Genomic DNA, 20,549 nt, shown 5'->3' with positions numbered 1-20,549 from the left:
GATTGCTGGATCATTTTAAGGCCTGGTCCCACAATAACGATAACTATAAATAAATCAATCCCCTGCGGTTTATGTGGTTGGTGCTCACACCAGACCGATAACGATACCTATAGCCCAGGCCTGGGTTTATCCATATCAGTGAGATTGCTTCTGGAGCGATTTTTCCAGGCCTGGACCTGATCCGATAAAATCAGGTAATTGTTTACATGTGATGTTGTCGTAAGCATGTGCTATTTTTCCTTGGGCATCTTTGTACATCCTTGTTGCATCATGAAGTCACGGAATACGAATTCATGGAAACTAAAATATATATAATACAAAGCATGAAAATTTAAATTAATAAAGTAAACATATAAATGCAGGTAAGATATTTTAATTATGAACTTTGGCAGTCCAAGCATTTGTTTTAAACTTGTTAATTTTTTTATCCGTAATGCATCATCCGTATGAAATCTAACCAATCTGTAATATACTGAAACGTCTGTGACCGATCCATAAATTATTACCATCTGTGATGCATCCGTATTAAAATCCGTAACCAGTCTGTATGTTGTATCCTTTTTTGTTATATTTCCATAGTCTGTGACCTATCTGTATTTTGTCAAACCATTGAATTCGAAGGTGTATCCAAACTTTGACTGGTACGGTATATTATATGCTAGCAGGTTACCCGGCGTTGCCCGGGTTTTGCAAAATTCTGGGTTGCCCCCAGACTTCCATGTCAAATTTGGTGATGATCCATCGAGAAATGGTGATGTTAACCCAAGACAAACAAAAATCCAAACATCCACCACCCAGAGGCCCAAATATGGAATTTCTGAGTTCTGCCAAATTGTGGCTATCTCCAGTACCTATGTGCCAAGTTTAATGAAGATCTGTTGAGAGTTTGTGTTGATAAATGTAACATGAAAGGCATTGAGGAAGGGGGTGGGTGGATGTTGTGCCCACCAGGGACCTCCCTGGGGCCTGTACATGAATTTTGTTTATATCTGCAAAATTCCGGGTCATCCCCGGACCTACTTGCCAAATTTGGTGAAAATCCGTTGAGAAATGGTGACATTAGCCCAAGGCAAACAAACAAACTTTGCTGCTTATTATATAGATGGAGGTGAAGCAGAAGTTCAGTACTATGATTTTATGCCAACGTAAATTACAACCCCGATTCCAAAAAAGTTGGGACAAAGTACAAATTGTAAATAAAAACGGAATGCAATGATGTGGAAGTTTCAAAATTCCATATTTTATTCAGAATAGAACATAGATGACATATCAAATGTTTAATCTGAGAAAATGTATCATTTAAAGAGAAAAATTAGGCGATTTTAAATTTCATGACAACAACACATCTCAAAGTTGGGACAAGGCCATGTTTACCACTGTGAGACGTCCCCTTTTCTCTTTACAACAATTTGTAAAAGTCTGGGGACTGAGGAGACAAGTTGCTCAAGTTTAGGGATAGGAATGTTAACCCATTCTTGTCTAATGTAGGATTCTAGTTGCTCAACTGTCTTAGGTCTTTTTTGTCGTATCTTCTGTTTTATGATGCGCCAAATGTTTTCTATGGGTGAAAGATCTGGACTGCAGGCTGGCCAGTTCAGTACCCGGACCCTTCTTCTATGCAGACATGATGCTGTAATTGATGCAGTATGTGGTTTGGCATTGTCATGTTGGAAAATGCAAGGTCTTCCCTGAAAGAGACGTCGTCTGGATGGGAGCATATGTTGCTCTAGAACCTGGATATACCTTTCAGCATTGATGGTGTCTTTCCAGATGTGTAAGCTGCCCATGCCACACGCACTAATGCAACCCCATACCATCAGAGGTACAGGCTTCTTAACTGAGCGCTGATAACAACTCAGGTCGTCCTTCTCCTCTTTAGTCCAAATGACACGGCGTCCCTGATTTCCATAAAGAACTTCAAATTTTGATTCATCTGGCCACAGAACAGTTTACCACTTTGCCACAGTCCATTTTAAATGAGCCTTGGCCCAAAGAAGACGTCTGCGCTTCTGGATCATGTTTAGATACGGCTTCTTCTTTGAACTATAGCTTTGAACTTTAGCTGGCAACAGCGGATGGCACGGTGAATTGTGTTCACAGATAATGTTCTCTGGAAATATTCCTGAGCCCATTTTGTGATTTCCAATACAGAAGCATGCCTGTATGTGATGCAGTGCCGTCTAAGGGCCCGAAGATCACGGGCACCCAGTATGGTTTTCCGGCCTTGACCCTTACGCACAGAGATTTTATATTGTCGAACTCCTTTCTGATATTGCTCCACTATTTGTCGGCGCAGAATTAGGGGGATTGGTGATCCTCTTCCCATCTTTACTTCTGAGAGCCGCTGCCACTCCAAGATGCTCTTTTTATACCCAGTCATGTTAATGACCTATTGCCAATTGACCTAATGAGTTGCAGTTTGGTCCTCCAGCTGTTCCTTTTTTGTACCTTTAACTTTTCCAGCCTCTTATTGCCCCTGTCCCAACTTTTTTGAGATGTGTTGCTGTCATGAAATTTCAAATGAGCCAATATTTGGCATGACATTTTAAAATGTCTCACTTTCGACATTTGATATGTTGTCTATGTTCTACTGTGAATACAATATCAGTTTTTGAGATTTGAAAATTATTGCATTCAGTTTTTATTTACAATTTGTACTTTGTCCCAACTTTTTTGGAATCGGGGTTGTATAACATGGCACCAGAGTTGGTAGAAATGTGAGGATCCATGTACAGAATTTTGTTAAAACATAATATAAAACTCAGTTATGAAATGGGCAAAGCCAGTTACCAATTGTCAAACAAAACCCATTAAATTAGAAGGTGTGTCCAAACTTTTGACTGGTACTGTACATCTAGAATCAATCACTGCTTATATTTGAAACCATTTATATTGCTGTTCCAATTCATATGCTAATAATAATAATAATAATAATAATAATGCCATTACTCAGCATTAGAAACCCTCAGAAAACAAATCACTCTCGTCAGAAGCCTAACCGGATAGACACTTGGATTTAATTAAATGGGTGATAAAATTAATATTTAGGGCACACTTGTTTCTCAGTTTTTCAGAACACACAGGATGTTCCAACAGCACACAAAACTGTTATTGTCTATACTTCTACTCCCAAGGTCAACTTCTTACTTGGTAGTGCTCTGAATTCCTGGATCCGTTTCTATGCACGTCATTTATCTGCCGCCATGTCTTAACCAGTCGTAGAGGAATACATGCGTTTCTTTGTTCGGACTGACCAATCATGTTTATCTCAGTGCACCCTTATGTGTGAATATATACTCAAGCTTGTCTTTCAATAAATCAAGAAACATCTCGGAACCTGATCTCTGTCTTCAGTGATGTCACTCCTGGGCCTGTAAGGAAAATAATCGCTGAGTGGGAGATGCACAGGAATTATTAATTCAATCTGCTGTTCTCAAAGCTTTGATACACACAAGTAAGAAACCTAATGATGCAACTCTTACATGTAAATAATAAATCAATAATTGCAACTTAGGTTAACTAGATTAACTATGCTTTGAATAAAACTAGTAATTTTTTTTAAAATAAAAAAATCTACATTTTAACATATAGGAACTAGGTTTGTGAGTGAAAAGTTGTAAACGTAATGTAATGAAATGTGTGAAAAACTAGCTTTGACCACTTCCACGTCCTCACTTCACTTCACTTAAAAGTAGACAGCCTTTCGATTTCATAAAATCGGTGAAATTTGGTCATTGTGATATATGTTTATTTCTGTAATATCAAAAAAAACAAACAAACAAAAAAACCCAGGCCATTCTGTGGCAGGGAAGTTACTTAATTTGAGCGGATTCCCGAGCAAATAATGTGCATGAAATCGCTCACTTTGTGCAGTCAAGCAGACAGAGGAAGTCCGTGTGCACATGCGCAGGCTTAACTTTGACCGTGCACTGACAGTTCCATCATTCTGTCGCTAAACGAACAGCTGATCACACCGAGGTGCTCGCTGCCTGCCAATATTTATTAGTTTGGTCCTGCCTTTCCTTTCCTTTGCAACATAACGTCTTTTCTTCTCGCTTTCCATTACTGTAGTCGGTCTTTCATGTTTCATTCGCGTCCTCCATTTTTCTCTCCTGTTTCAAATTTGTATCCCACAATGCCTTGCATGAACGGGGAAAAGCCCACCACATCATGCATGATGTGGTATTTTGAATTGGGTCATGGTGAAGCAGGAAAAAATAGCGGAGAATTTAGGGCCATGTGGCCCTAAATTCATTAATTGTTCTTTTTTTTAAAAAAATAATACAGTTGGAAGTTTGTGATTCGAATTCAGGAGCTTTCAGTTCACTAAACAAAAGTAATTGGGTGTCGGAAAATTCTTTTTATGACCTAAACTTGAAAAATCTGAAAGGTAGTCTAGCTTTAACTCCTCTTAAATTCACTAATGTGATGTGCATCATTGCATAGCCTTTCTATTCTTATTGGAGCTAAAACTAGTATTGGGTTAGAATAATAAATCACTCAAACTACATGGAAAAATGTCCTGGAATATTGTGGATAGCATAAAAGGTGATTGTAGGCTACAGGTTTGAATCGTTGCCTTTTATTTTGTCGAATTTTTTCACCCACCAGAAAAGATGTTTCTCTATCAGCTCTTGTTGAGCTTGTTTAAAACGTACTGGAAAGAACAAGTGGTGTGTTTGCAATATACAATAAAAAATGACATAATATATTAACATAGGCATTGTAGCATTCTCTGGTTATCGACTTATTTTACAGAGTGCGAAAAGGAAGATGATAAACCTTAACAATCTAATGTACAATCTAGAGAACGGTTTGTCCTCCATTTTCTATTCTTGTCTCTGACACATCAGACTGCTGAAGGCAAATGACCACGACATTGTATTCCGGGGCATGAAGCGGAAAAATCGGTAAAGCCCTGAGCGTCTCGGCCCCTCCCGCTCTGATGTTTTCAGTTATATAACTGCCATCTGTGGGCAGATTGCCTTGATTGTTTTTCATCTCAGTTACTTTAAACCCATCCACATCACTACAAATCTTTCCAGACTGTAACTATGTATCTACAAACACAGCGTCATTTTCTCCAGCCCAGTGTAATTACGCACAGTCTACAGATTCAGTGGTGCTCGTTCTCGACACACACCAGTTCCACCTACTCAGTGCTTTCTCGTGCATATTGGTACAGGCGTATACAGCCTCATCTGTGATTGGCTGGAAGAAATGTTACTCAGCAGCATTTGGCTGTCAGCCCATGTGCGCCTGATGTCCTACTGACACACTTTCTCACTCAAAAAGCAGGAGACGGACTAGCGCACTTCATTTGAATAGGCTTTTCCTCTTTTGTCTGTTAAGGTGGAACCTATCCGGCACCTCAGACCTATTCTCTAAAATTCGAAAATATTTGAAACATATGAGTGGTGATGTAGTAACAAAAATAAATAAATGAATAAATAAATAAAACAATAAATGACTATCATACAGTATTTAATTTTTACATAATGGAAGGGTCTGTTGTCCACATTTCATGAAAATCGCTTCTTCTGTCTCAATTCTTCACCAATTTTTATTCTTTTTGGCTGGAAGGTAGGTCTGCCTGGGGTGCATATAGCTTCTACCCAAATTTGCATAATTGCAGTTAATAATGAAGATATGGAGTAATTAAGTCCTAACGAGCAGTTTCTACACAAATTGCGTCTTCTCCCTCAATTCTTCACCGATTTTGATTCTTTCTGGCATGAAGGTAGGGGTACCTAGGGTGCCCATAACTTCTACTCAGATTTGATTTCTCACGGGGCCGGAGTGAGCTACGCTGTCTCGTTTGAGTTACCGTAGCCTTCCTGTCACCTCTCGTCGTTCTCCTTTGATCTCTCTCATCAACAAGGTGTTTCTGGAACACAAGACATTTTTGCACCATTCTGTGTAAATTCCAAAAGACAGTTGTGTGTGTGTGTGTGTGTGTGTGTGTGTGTGTGTGTGTGTGTGTGTGTGTGTGTGAAAATGCCAGGAGCTCAGTAGTTTGGCAAAATATTATATTTAAATATAATATTAAAGGCCTACATGGATTATGCATCATAATGTACAGGTAGTCGTCGACTTACGACCTATGCGACTTACGACCGATCGACTTTGCGACCGGCTGGTTATGACTGGCAAGTGTTTCCCAGCTGAGCTAGCTGAGCGTACGACAGTTTCCGCCCCAACTCCCGGCAGCGCCTCTCGCCGCGTACAACAGTTTCCGCCCCAGCTCCAGGCACATGCGCAGTCTCTCTCGCGCACTCCGTCATACAGTTTCCGCCCCAGCTCCTGGTTTATGAAACGAGCAAATGCTCCCACCAGCCCGAGCGCTGCAACAGCTGATGATGACGTAGACGACCCACAGCCAAGCACCAGTGATGCCAGCGGTCACTAAATTTTGTATTTTGCTATATTTTATATATATATTTTCGTATATTTGGCTGGGCGCTCCCTTAGAGATAGGGTGAGAAGCACAGTCACTCGGGAGGAGCTCGGAGTAGAGCCGCTGCTGCTCCACATCGAGAGGAATCAGCTGAGGTGGCTCGGGCATCTTTTTCGGATGCCTCCTGGACGCCTCCCTGGGGAGGTGTTCCAGGCATGTCCCCCCGGGAGGAGGCCCCGGGGAAGACCCAGGACACGCTGGAGGGACTATGTCTCTCGGCTGGCCTGGGAACGCCTCGGTGTTCTTCCCGAGGAGCTGGCCGAGGTGTCTGGGGAAAGGGAAGTTTGGGCTTCCCTGCTTAGACTGCTGCCTCCGCGACCCGGTCCCGGATAAAGCGGAAGAAGACGAGACGAGACGAGGCTATATTTTACATTTGTATTTTGGTATGTTTCAAACTAAAATGTTTTCTATTTTTCACACCTGTATTTCGTATTTTTTGTTTTGCACATATTAAACGAATTGCACTGTACGCAGTGTAGTATGCAGTGTTTGACTTAAACCAAATAATGAGCCAAGGTAATGAAATAAGAAAATGTTGATAAAATAAGACTTTAAGATGATTACAATATCATTACACATCACAATATACTTACGTTCATTTAACATAGGCCGACTTACGACCAGATCAGTTTACGACCGGTCAGTCGTAACCAAACACAGTCGTAAGTTGACGACTACGGTTAACAGGTTTTTTTATTTATTTGTGTGTGTGTGTGTAAGATCAATTTCCCTTTCATTTTGAGGCTAGGTTCGGCTACTGGTGATATAATTACAAATAAAATTTATGGGTGGCAGATCATTCAGTGTTGCTGCTCCTAAACTTTGGAACTCATTACCACAATCGCTTCGTGACTGTTCCACTCTCTCTTCCTTCAAAGCTAACTTGAAAACTTTTCTCTTTACCTCACACTAATCTTCCTAGTGGGTTTTTTTTTTTTGGTAACTCCTGTGTAAAGTGTCCTTGGGTTTGTGAAAGGCGCTATATAAATTGAACTTATTATTATTATAAAATTTGTAATTATTAATAGCAATTAAAAGCAATGGGTAGGTTAACCAATTTGCGATGTGATAGATTTGATGCCTTTTCAGTCATCCATTTAAACAAGAGCTTTACCAGACATCAAATCTCGGCAATGGCACATCTGACTCTGTTAGAAGACCTCTACATGTCGGTAAAACATGAAAGAGGTTTTCAAGAACACACTGATTTTTAAAAAAAAATTTTATGGAGAATGACAAGTGATTATTTAGTCGCTTTCATCTCCCAAAGCATCCAGGGCCGAGGTGTGCCAGCATGGGGGTGGACTTGTGCTCTCTCTCACAGCTTGCGGTTTCCTGGCTCTATGGGGCTCCAGGCTAGTTTGTCTAGCTGAACACCACTGGTTTCTGGCTCTGATTGATCTGAAATATCATTAAAATGAGGAAATAAAGAAACTCTGGTTGTTTATGGTGATACTATCGACCACAGCAGTGATTTCATTCGATACTGCGGTCCTATGATGCGACTTTTCAGGCTGTCAATTAGAAATAATTTAGAAGAAGAAGCCTTTATTTGTCACATGCACACTAGAGCACAGCAAAATTCTTCCTCTCCATTGAACCCATCTGAAGCAGTGAACACATATAAACCCACAGCAGTAGGCAGCTATGCGTAATTAGGGGTTGGGTGCTTTGCTCAAGGTCAGTTCAGCCATGGATACAGAAAGAGGGTTCTGTTCAATCACTCTCCCCACATTTTTCCTGCTCATCCAGGGAATCAAACCAGTGACCCTTTGGGCACAAGGCTGCTTCACTAATCTTTAGACCATAGCACTGGTTTCTACTCTAGATTGACTAGTGTGTTTTTCTTGTAAATAATTTGTTCAGTTGGACTTGAAACATTAGAGTTTCTATTCTGAGGGCAGAGAAGTTTCTCTTCCTAGCTATCTTACGTCTCTCTATGTTGTAACGTCTGGGGTCATGGCCTCTAAACTGAGAATATTTAGGGGTGTGATATTTAAATGATGATGGTTTTCAGCTACCACATTTATCAACATCTGATCATTCTTACTCTGTGACTGGTGAGATACAACAATTTCATGAATCACACGTGAACCCGGTCATATGATGATTTCACTCGAATTTGCTGGTTTCTACTCTAGATTGATAAATGAGAGACAGTGTGTTTTGCTTGTACATAGTATGCATAAATACACAATTATTTTATATATATATATATATATATATATATATATATATATATATATATATATATATTTTTTTTTTTTTTTTAATATCATGTTTGGTTACACATCATCATCCACATTGTTGTCCACATAAAAGTTCTTGTACTATCGATGTAATTGTCTTTTTTGCCTTCGCAATTATGGATTGTGTTGAAAATATGGCTATTGTGTTATTGTTCATGGCAGATGTGGCGTTATAGATTTGGAAAATGAGTGCACATTGGTTCAGAGGTCTGTTCAACACAAATGACTTACAAACAAATGTGACTCACCAAAGCAGAAAGATCGGATCCGATGAAGAATTCAGGACTGTGCAGTACGGCTTGCAATGTGTCTCTAGCAAGTGGGATGAAGCGAACAGGACTGCAAAAGCACCGATCTGATTTATTGATGCTTTATCTGATATACTAAAAAGGCAGCATGGTGGTGCAGTGGCTAGCACTGTCGCTTCACAGCAGCAAGGTTCCAGATTCGAACCTCAAGATACCTTGAGTTTCCATGCTGTCCCCATGTTTTCATGGATTACCTCTCACTGTTCAAAGGCACCCTGGTGAAAAACCTCACAGGATCTTTAAGGATCCATGAGGATTCTCAAAGACCTGCCAAAGATCCTTAAAGAATCTTCGAAAGAGCTTCAGATGCAAAATCATTTGTAAAGATCCTCAAGGATTTGACAGAGATCTTTTAAGGATCCTACAAAGATCCTCATAATGACCCCTGCAAAGATCTTTGCAAGGATCCTCAAGGATCTTTCAAAGATCTTAGAAAATTGAAGATCCTTGAAGATCTTGGCAAGAAGTTACAAGATCTTTTGAGGATCTTTATTGGGATCCTCAACAGGATTCTCAAAGACCCTCACAAAGAACTTTACGGATCCTTGAAGAACCTTGAACAATTTTCACCAGGACATGCAGATGAGGTAAAAATACCCAGGCAGTGGGATTGCACAAGCCAGCGTATACTTTGTACCGGTCCCAAGCCCGGATAGATTGGGAGGTTGTGTCAGGAAGGGCATCCGGTGTAAAACCTATGCCAAATCAAATATGCAGATCATGATCATCCACTGTGGCGACCCCTAATGGGTGCAGCTGGAAGAAGAAGAATCTGATATACTGAGAATTCGAGTTTTTCATTCACTTCCTTGCATGTAAATCTTGACCTAAATATGTATATAATATCACAGAATAGTTCGTATAGCCACATATCAAGTGCTGTGTCAACAGAGATTTGTTTTTCCCAAAACAGATCGCCATTGTTACCTAATTTGTCCTTTTGTCATCACAGAACAAAAAGCAAAACATAGTTAAGTGGTGTCTGAATGAGAGACGCAACTGCTGTGTTGGACTCTGTACACACTCCAAAAACAGAAATGAAGTATTTCGTCATGTTACCTATCACAGGCTCACCTACATTGCTCTGAATTTCATTTCATGACTCAAAACATAAAATGACATTTTATGACAATTTATATTTTAAGCAAAGGACTTCAAGTTCGCCGTTGAACTAATGACACTACATAGCATATCCAGGAAGTAACTGTGCATTCTATCTAGTAACTGCAATTATGTAAAGTTTCTTGAGAAACAGGGCATTTGCGATAAAAGTCCTTAATTAGCTGTGTAATCTTACTGGAACTTTCCTTCCCAAAAATAAGAAAGACAGATCATACTTTCATATAATCATTCTCATCTTTCAAAGCCTAATTTTCCAACATGTTCATGTCTTGTTCTGTGTGTTCTGTTATTACTACAGCGAAAATCTGTTCCCATAACTGCAGCACTGTCAAAAACAGTTTGTGTGATAATTACCTAAATCTGTTCTACTCATTTCGAATGTGTACAACAACTGTGATCCTTGTATTACAATGATGAAGAGTACAAAAATAAATGTACTATATATACACCATATACACTATACAGTATCTACAGTCCCCTTTGAAAGTACTGGAACGGCAAGGCCAATTCTTGTTTTTGCTATACACTGAAAACATCTGTGTATGAGATCAAAAGATGAATATGAGACGATAGATAAGAATTTGAGCTTTAATTTCCTGATATTTACATCTAGATTTGTTCAGAAACAGAGCATGGCACCTTCTGTTTGAATCCACCCATTATTCAAGTGATCAAAAATACTGGAAGATGTGACTGGCAGGTTTTTCTTGTTGTACAGATGTGCCCTGTTAGATCGATTGTTTAAACAAATAATAATTAATAGCTCTTAATGTCTACTCTTGGTCTGAGCCTTGGGATTTTACTGTGAAGACTGCATTTGTTGTTAAAAAGGATAAACCAACATAAAGACCAGAGAGCTAACTATGGGAGAAAAGCAAGTAATTCTGAAACTGAGGAAAGAGGGAAAATCCATCAGAGCCATTGCACAAGCATTAGGCATAGCCAATACAACAATCTGGAATGTTCTGAAAAAAGAAAGAAACCACTGGTGTACGAACAATCAGACATCAAACAGGTTGCCCAAGGAAAATTGCAACAGTCAATGACAGAAACATTGTGAGAGCTGTGAAGAAAAACCTAAAGTAACAATCAGTGACATCAACAATCTCCACAGGGCAGTGGTGAAGGTATCATAATCCACCATTCAAAGAAGGACTTGAGAGCAGATATATAGAGGCTGTAGCACAAGGTGCAAACCACTCATCCTCAGTAAGAATCAGAAGGCCAGATTTGCAAAGAAATACAGAGATGTGCCACAAAAGTTCTGGAACCAAGATTGACCTCGACCAAAGTGATGGAAGGGCCAAAGTGTGGAGAAAGAAAGGATGGTTAATGATCCAAAACACAGTGGAGGTAGTGTCATAGCTTGCGCTTGCATGGCTGCTTCTGGAACAGACTCATCTTTACTGATGATGTAACTCATGATGGTAGCAGCAGAATGAATTCAGAAGTCTACAGAAACATTCTGTCTGCCACTTTACAGAGAAATGCACCCAATGCAACTGGGAGGAACTTCATCATGCAGCAGACAATGACACAAAACACAATAGCTGGGTTTCACGTGACATCACATCCACCTCATTATTTATTCAAAACTTTATTTGGTGGTCTACCAAAGCTTAGTTGACAAAGGTTTGTAGGTGAAAGGCTTGCATGAAAAATGCCTTACACTGTAAAATATAATAAGTTGACTTTACTTAAAAAAAATATGCAAAGTCGTTGCCTCAAAAAAAGTCATTTATGTTGATTTAGATAAATTAGATTGGGTTAACTTATTTTTTGTGAGTTTGCAGTACTCAAATTAACTTAGATTAGTTTGATTACATTAACTTATTTATTTTGAGTTTGCAGTACTCACATAAACTTATATTAATTTGATTACATTAACTTATTTATTGTGAGTTTGCAGTACTCATCTTATATAATTTTGATTACATTAACTTGTACTGTAAACTTAAAATAAATAAGTTAATGTAATCAAAATTATATAAGATGAGTACTGCAAACTCACAATAAATAAGTTAATGTAATCAAATTAATATAAGTTTATGTGAGTACTGCAAACTCAAAATAAATAAGTTAATGTAATCAAACTAATCTAAGTTAATTTGAGTACTGCAAACTCACAAAAAATAAGTTAACCCAATCTAATTTATCTAAATCAACATAAATGACTTTTTTTGAGGCAACGACTTTGCATATTTTTTTTAAGTAAAGTCAACTTATTATATTTTACAGTGTACGCTTGCGTTGTTTTAGGTTGTTCAAATTGATCAAACCGTGAAACTGATAAAAGTTTCTTCAGGGTTCCCCTTGAGCTAATAAAAAAGGGTGAACAAACACAGGATTTCAGAAAAAGATGTCGAGAAAGGTGGCTTTTGAACCTCTCACTGAAATCGAAGGGAGCCGAGTTGAAGCATGCTCGAGTTTGCAGTAATCACTTGGTGATAGGTTTGTATTTCCCTCTCAGCTATGTCCTTAGAGTTTTCCAAGTACTTTTCTTGCTATGTGTTTTTATTTTACGGTACTCTTTTTAGTCACGAAGCGCTAAAGTCCCCAGCTGTTTCTTTGTTTACTCTTCACTCCTCACAAAGTCCATATGCATGAAGGTCGTGACAAAATTCTTACCCAGCCATACAGTTACAATGTGCCGTGATCACTTCTCCGTCTTGTTTAACTAAGATCCAGGTCTTTAAAGGGGTTTCTGATGATCTTTGTGAATGATTTACCTGGGAGATAAGAGCCAACACAAGTGAGAATCAAGCCAACTGTTGTTTGTTTACACTTCAACTTGCAGCGCTTCGTTGTAAAGACGCGAACAAAAAGCTTAAAAAAACAACAACATACTTATACAGGCAAAAACAATACAGGATTCATTCGGCAGCGAGTTGATCCCGAGGTCCTTTACCCAGCCACGTACAAAAAAAGTTGTAAGCCTCCGTACTCTTCCACACTTTCATCTGTTTTGCGGTGTAGAAGGATGTCCGCAACACCAGATAGTTGGAGATGTCAGGGAACTCGACTGAAGGGTAGTTTTTGAGATCGTATGACAAATCCTTCTTTCCCAGACTGTAGGGGTCGATTCCATTGCACATAGCGATCTCCTGAATATACCTAAAGCGAGCAGTGGCTTCTAGATTACGAGCATGCTCTGATAAGTTATCGCTAGTTGTTTGCACAATGGCAGTCGTTTAGACCACCAGCTATTTCACTTCCGGTAAAACCACTAATAAAAGTCACGTGACCGAAACCTGGCAATACCAACACAATAAGGGACATCATCAGCGGGACAAAGTGGAAGGTTTTGGACTGGCCAAGTCAGTCACCAGATCTTGACCCAATTGAGCAGCATTTCACCTCCTGGAGGGCGAAACCCCCTAGAACAAACCACAACTGAAACAAGCTGTGGTACAAGCCTGGAAAAACATCATAAAGAAGAATGCAAGAGTTTGGTGATGTCAGTTGGTCAAAGGCTTGGTTCAGTTATTGCAAGCAATTCATCTTTTGATCTCAAACCCAAATGTGTTCAAATGTCTTCAGTGTCAAATCAATCAGTTATAAACATTTAAACAAAGCATGCCTGTGAAATTAGCTGTTAAAAAGTAAAGTGCAGGTTATAGTCCTTAAACATTACACTCTATGCTATTATGGTCTATGCTAATGGCTGACTAATTAAGATGTGCAGAAAATAGCAGCATTGCGTAAAATTACGGGAAGCACATTTTCATTTAAATCCAAATAATGCTACAATCAACAACAGGTAGGGCTTTAAAGACATGGTTTATAACACTGAGGCGTTACTGGAAAGTTATGTTTTAAATTACGAACCACACCTACAAATAGTTTTGAGACATCACTTTTTTTCTTGCCAGAGCATAACAATAATAGCGCAATTATTTCATTATCTCAAGATATGATCAACATGACTTGTTGGATTAAATAACAATATTACACAGGTTTCACACTCCTTAGCTCCAGTGAAGGGAAACTGTACTACTACAGCATACAGACCTCCTAAATAGTTGTGTGCTACCAACTATGTGGCAACAGTTCATGTGTGGAGCTGTGGATTCATTTTTGAGAACAGTGTACACTGCACATAAACACAATTCTCATGTGTTATGCTGCTTTTTTCATAATATTAAATTCAAGTAAGAGGAAAAGAGAGCCTGGTGATGAAATTACTATTTATCACTGATATAACGTAAGTGGTAAAAGGACCTAACTTGTTTCAGGGACGTGCCAGAGCAGTAAAGTAACTAGAAATGGATAAAAGCACATTGTTTCATTTGTTAAAAAATTCAGAATTGTTGGCAAATAGCTGTGGATTAAGAGGACTTACACACTGAATAACACACTTCAGGTTCTGCAGTTATAGAAAAATGACAAAATGTCAAACTGCTATTATTTATTAGTAAATGGATTTATTCCCTGTGTTCAACTCATAGTATTATCAGTGGGTCTCTCACTGCAAATCATGGAAAATGAGCAGCTAATGAAGCATATTAGATTATATCAGCTTCCCTTCTATTTGCATATTTGTTTAGAGCTTAAAAAAATCACAAGGTTATGCTTCACTACTGTTCAATGCATTTTTAGGGATAAAAGAGCCTGATTTCAGTCGTAGAATACAACTGATGAAACATTATTACCAACAAAGGAAAATATGCAGTAATATAGATAGATGCAGATCTAACATCAGTATAGTGACACTATATACAGTACCATACAGTATGTACCTAATAAAGTGCCCTCTGATTACATGTATGAATCCTTCTATTTACATTTGGCCAGTCGAAGAATAGAATAAAAATTATTTTGTAAAATAGTTTAAAAGCTTTAAAAAATAAAATAGGCCAAAAAGCTACTTTATAGCCGTGTTCCTTGATGCAGTGAGCCCACTAGTATAGCAGGTCAAATTTTAAATATAACTTTGAAGAAATACAACACAAACAGGGCGGCACGGTGGTGTAGTGGTTAGCGCTGTCGCCTCACAGCAAGAAGGTCCGGGTTCGAGCCCCGTGGCCGGCGAGGGCCTTTCTGTGTGGAGTTTGCATGTTCTCCCCGTGTCCGCGTGGGTTTCCTCCGGGTGCTCCGGTTTCCCCCACAGTCCAAAGACATGCAGGTTAGGTTAACTGGTGACTCTAAATTGACTGTAAGTGTGAATGGTTGTCTGTGTCTATGTGTCAGCCCTGTGATGACCTGGCGACTTGTCCAGGGTGTACCCCGCCTTTCTCCCGTAGTCAGCTGGGATAGGCTCCAGCTTGCCTGCGACCCTGTAGAACAGGATGAAGCGGCTAGAGATAATGAGATGAGACAACACAAACAATGATATATGAGGAAGTAGAGCATCAAAAAACATGTTAATTAACAACACACTCTTGTGGCATAACAGGTCATCACAGAGCCCCAGTTGTAACATGGGGCCATTATAATGTACATAAAATGTCTCCATTTCTACAGGAGATTATTTAATTGTACTGATTTTTTTTTCCAATTAAAAACAATGCTCCAGTGTATTACATGGTAAGTGCTTTGCTAATGCACTAGATGTGGAGCATGCTATATAATATTCTTTGTGTGTCAAAAAATAAAAGTGCATCTCGTGTAAAATTAAAACCCACCATTAAATCCCCTTTCAAATCTTCTTACCAATCTCCTTTCAAAAAGTAGTTCAAAAATAGAGAATGTAAATGCTGATTAAAGCGAACTCTGTGTAGATCGAAAAAAAAAATACAGGTCTGTTTAATTTTGAATGACTGAATCTTGGCTTGGTGTTTCCTTTTGCTGCATGAACTTGACATGAATTTTCATGATATAATAAAATTTCAGCTACACTGTGATTTTTGAGGGTTTTTTTTTTAAATTATTTTAGTTTAGTTTAGTTTTTGCTTGTTATGGTGCATTTGGGCCAAAATAAAGCTCATCTTGCAGACAGTATGCCACTGGAACACATATTGTTGTCAGAAGTATGGAAATATATTAATTTCCATCTGTATTTGTGTTTTTCTTTTTTTTTTTTGGCACACTTGTCACCTTGTCACAATGTTGGTGTTCCTGTTACTCTTGAGTCACAGTAACAATGACATTTTCACAGTGTACAAAAAGGGATTTCAAAAAGGTAATGTATCACAGGGCAAAAAAAAAAAATAATAATAAAAATCAATCAGTACACTAAATCACTTAATTAATGGATGAGCATCCATCCATCTGTCCGTTCATCCATTGTGGACTGGAGCTGAGCTGAAGCTAACCCCAGCTGACATTGGGCGAGAAGCGGGGTGCACCTTGGACAATCTGTCATGGCGCTAACACAGAGACAGCCATTCGATCTCACGCTCATGGGCAATTTAGAGTAGTCAGTTGATCTAATCCACATATGTGGGAGGAAACTAGAGCACCCTGAAGAAACCCACGCAAGCACAAGGAGAACATGCAAACTCCACCCAGTTGACCAGCAGGTTCCAACCCAGAACCCGATTGCTGTTCGAGAGTGCTGAAAACTGAATTTTTAAAATCCCTTCTTTTTAAATTATAATCCCAAATACTAGTCTATATTTGACAAAACAGGTCAAAATATAATAATAATAATAATAATAATAATAATAATAATAATAATAATAATAATAAAACATGGTGTGTTTTATTGAGTTTTATTGAGGTGACAAAGGGCTGCCCTTTGTCACCAGTTCTGTTCATAACTTTTATGGACAGAATTTCTAGGCGCAGCCAAGGGGCGGAGGGTGTCTGATTTGGTGGCATCAGGATCACATCTCTGCTTTTTGCGGATGATGTGGTCCTGTTGGCTTCATGTGACATACAGCATGTGCTGGGACGGTTTGCAGCCGAGTGCGAAGTGGCTGGGATGAGGATCAGCACCTCCAAGTCCGTGGCCATGGCGCTCATCCGGAAACGGGTGGAGTGCCTACTCCGGGTCAGGGGGGAGTTGATACCTAAAGCGGAGGAGTTTAAGTGTCTCGGGGTTTTGTTCACGAATGAGGGTAAAGGGGAGCAGGAGTTGGACAGACGGATCGGGGTAGCGTCAGCAGTGATGTGGACGCTAAACCGGTCTGTTGTGGAAAAGAGAGAGCTGAGCCAAAAGGCAAAGCTCTCAATTTACTGGTCCATGGGTAGTGACCGAAAGAATGAGATCATAAATACAAGCAGTAGAAATGAGTTTTCTCCGCAGGGTGGTTGGGCTGTCCCTTATGCCGCTTTTCCACTACAAACGCGGCTGAGTCGGGCTGAGCCGTGCCGTGCTGAGTTGGGCTGAGCGGGGCTGTTGGAGCTGCATTTCGACTACAACCGCGCTGAACCGTGCTGGCTGGAAGTGGGTGGACACATTGGGTGGTGTTAGCGAAAGTGGGTGGACGTCACGTGATGTCGTTAGGCGGTGCAAACAGTGACATCAGTGAGCTTTTAAGTGGTAGTCTCACGACCCGAATAGTAAACAATAAACATGGAGGACATGGAGTCGTTAGTGTTGCTGGTCTTGGTGCTGTGGCTTGTTGTCACCGACAACGCCAACAGATACTGGCAAGAGCGTATAGATGAGGCGAGGCGCATAAGGCTTCAGAAATTCTCGTAATTCGTAATTCTCCTTCTTCCGGGTTTGCGGTGTTTACAGATCCCAGCGCGCTCGTGGGGCGTGTGTGGGCATGTGAGGACACTCCTCCTCACCAATCAGTGCACAGGGGAGTGTCTGCTCACGCCCCCAGCCTCACTCGGCTCGGTTTGGCTCGCTTCAGCCCTACTCCAAAACGGTGCGAGTTTTAGGGGCTAAGCAGGGCTGAAGCGAGCTGAGTCGTGCTGTTTTTTGGTAGTCGAAACGCGAGCCATGTCGGGCTGAAGTGAGCTGAAGCGAGCTGAAGTGAGCTGAAAAAGGGTAGTGGAAAAGGGCCATTAGAGACAGGGTGAGAAGCTTGGTCATTTGGGAGAGTACAACCGCTGCTCCTCCACGTTGAAAGGAGTCAGTTGAGGTGGTTCGGGCACCTTGTTAGGATGCCCCCTGGACGCCTCCCAAGGGAGGTTTTCTGGGCATGCCCCACCGGGAGGAGATCCCGCAGCAGACCCAGGACACGCTGGAGAGATTACATCTCTCGGCTGGCTTGGGAACGCCTCGGTATTCCCTCGGAAGAGCTGGTGGAGGTGGCTGAGGAGAGGGAAGTCTGGGCTGCTCTGGTTAGGCTGCTACCCCCGCGACCCGGTTCTGGATAAGTGGCAGAAGATGGATGGATGGATGGATGGATGGATGGATGGATGGATAATAAAACAAAGCTCTAACATAGTTGAGAGCACAATTTCCTTGAGTCCACATGGAACTGATGATTAAATCAAAAGAAACACACAGGTAAGAATGTGCAAACAAACCGCGTGGCTCTGCACGACTCTGGGTTAAGCTCCACCCCTTGCCTCATTAGCCCCTCCCCTTTCCCCTGGCTGTGTCATGCGCGCTGACGTAAGTGGGTCAGTGGAACAGCCCCTGCTCACACAGCCGGCCATGCTGGTACCCAAACAACAACAACACTCATCACACCACCACACACGTTTCAACAATATTATATACTATATCAAGATATATATCAATTATAATACTGTATATATACAGACATCTCAGTGTGATGAATGTAAATGCACTTCTGATGTAGTAGTACTAGTAGTAGTGGGGAATGATTTCAGATCTTATGTTTTATTTCGCTTAAATTTAATAAAAGTTCAAAATCACGTATGGAATGGAGCTGGAAAACATCAACCCTCCATAAACCATCCACGTTTTCCTGAAGTGTCAGATCCAGGAATGCAGCAGTCTGATCTCACGTGTTTGCCACAATGTAGGTGTTTGTTTCATGGCTAGACGAAATGTTATAGATGATAATATGGAAGTCAGAAACAGCAGCACATGCAGCAATGCATGAATGAAACTTCTAATGGATCAGAAAAAAATACAGGATGATCATCTGATCAGAAATAATAATAATAATAATAATAATAATAATATGGAAGTCAGAAACAGCAGCACATGCAGCAAATGCATGAATAAGACTTCCAAATGATCACAGGATGATCATCTGATCAGAAAAAAAAATAATAATAATGTGAGGAAGGATGAGCTCAGTAGGCTTGACTACGCACTTTGAAATACCGGCGCTGTAAACACGCGCACCGCACGTGCGAGAACGCGCAAATGACATCAACAAACAAATCTAAATACTGCACAGCCTATTTATTTACTTATTTACACCACATAGCGGAAGAGCCATATGGTGCGCCTAAATCCCAGATTTAGAAAAGAGAATAAATAAATAAACAGCCTTACCTCTCATTTTTGGGAGTTTTTTTTTCCCCCAGTATAGAATTTGGAAGTCCACAAGATGCTGAAAAGGAAATAAGTTGGAGAGCTATGTAGATTGCTGAACTAATCCTATTAAGCTAAACCAATTTAATGTTTCATCTCTGATGGAGCGCATCATCGGGGGGGAACAAACCAAACCAAACGCGTTTAAAGCGGTCTACTTCCTGAACCGTCTCTGTGGCGCTGAGAATAAAAATAATGCAACAAACCACGTTGATGACACGTTTTGTGTGGGTTTAGAGTTGCTGTCCGTGAGCGAGGAGTGTGTGTATGTCCCTCCCTCTTTCTCTCTCTCTCTCTCAATCCAGCCTGCTAACCTACTTTTCGGACGCGTGGACTCGCACATGATCTCGCACAAGTCCTCACGGGGACGCGCATCCCTGTTCCTTCTTAAGGTGGAACTGCTGATGCTTTTGTGTGCACATCAAATACAGTGGGGAAACAATAATCTCATCTCATCTCATTATCTCTAGCCGCTTTATCCTGTTCTACAGGGTCGCAGGCAAGCTGGAGCCTATCCCAGCTGACTACGGGCGAAAGGCGGGGTACACCCTGGACAAGTCGCCAGGTCATCACAGGGCACAACCATTCACACTCACATTCACACCTACGGTCAATTTAGAGTCACCAGTTAACTTAACCTGCATGTCTTTGGACTGTAGGGGAAACCGGAGCACCCGGAGGAAACCCATGCGGACACGGGGAGAACATGCAAACACCGCACAGAAAGGCCCTCGCCGGCCACGGGGCTCGAACCCGGACCTTCTTGCTGTGAGGCGACAGCGCTAACCACTACACCACCGTGCCGCCGGGAAACAATAATATATTTCATTTTTAAGTCCATCCATCCATCCATCCATCCATCCATCCATCCATCCATCTATCCATTATCTGTAGCCGCTTATCTTGCAAGGAGTCGCTGCTTGTACTCAGGGCAATATGTATACTGTTCCTACTTATTCAGGTGACTTTGGGCATACCTAACAACCTGTGTTCTGTCCCTCTGAGTTACATGTCGGTCCTGGGATCGAGATGCTGACCTCTTCTGCTCCTCGGACCTG

The 20,549-nt window shown here is 40.6% G+C and overlaps 1 protein-coding gene across 1 annotated transcript in view; it reads right to left on the bottom strand.

Annotated features, from left to right (window-relative positions):
• The window catches only part of rorcb (RAR-related orphan receptor C b), a 49,856-nt gene extending 30,050 nt beyond the window's left edge, over positions 1-19,806 (bottom strand). Inside the window, exon 1 of the mRNA XM_060906141.1 lies at positions 19,453-19,806. Within this exon, the coding sequence (XP_060762124.1) occupies positions 19,453-19,459 (7 nt within the window). The 5' untranslated portion in view covers positions 19,460-19,806. The remainder of the gene's footprint in view (positions 1-19,452) is intronic.
• Positions 19,807-20,549: the final 743 nt, after the last annotated feature.

The sequence above is a fragment of the Neoarius graeffei genome, chromosome 23, assembly GCF_027579695.1.
Source record: "Neoarius graeffei isolate fNeoGra1 chromosome 23, fNeoGra1.pri, whole genome shotgun sequence".
Taxonomy (NCBI): Eukaryota; Metazoa; Chordata; class Actinopteri; order Siluriformes; family Ariidae; genus Neoarius; species Neoarius graeffei.
Note: the sequence above shows the minus strand (reverse complement) of the source record. Positions and strands in the feature narration are given on the sequence as shown.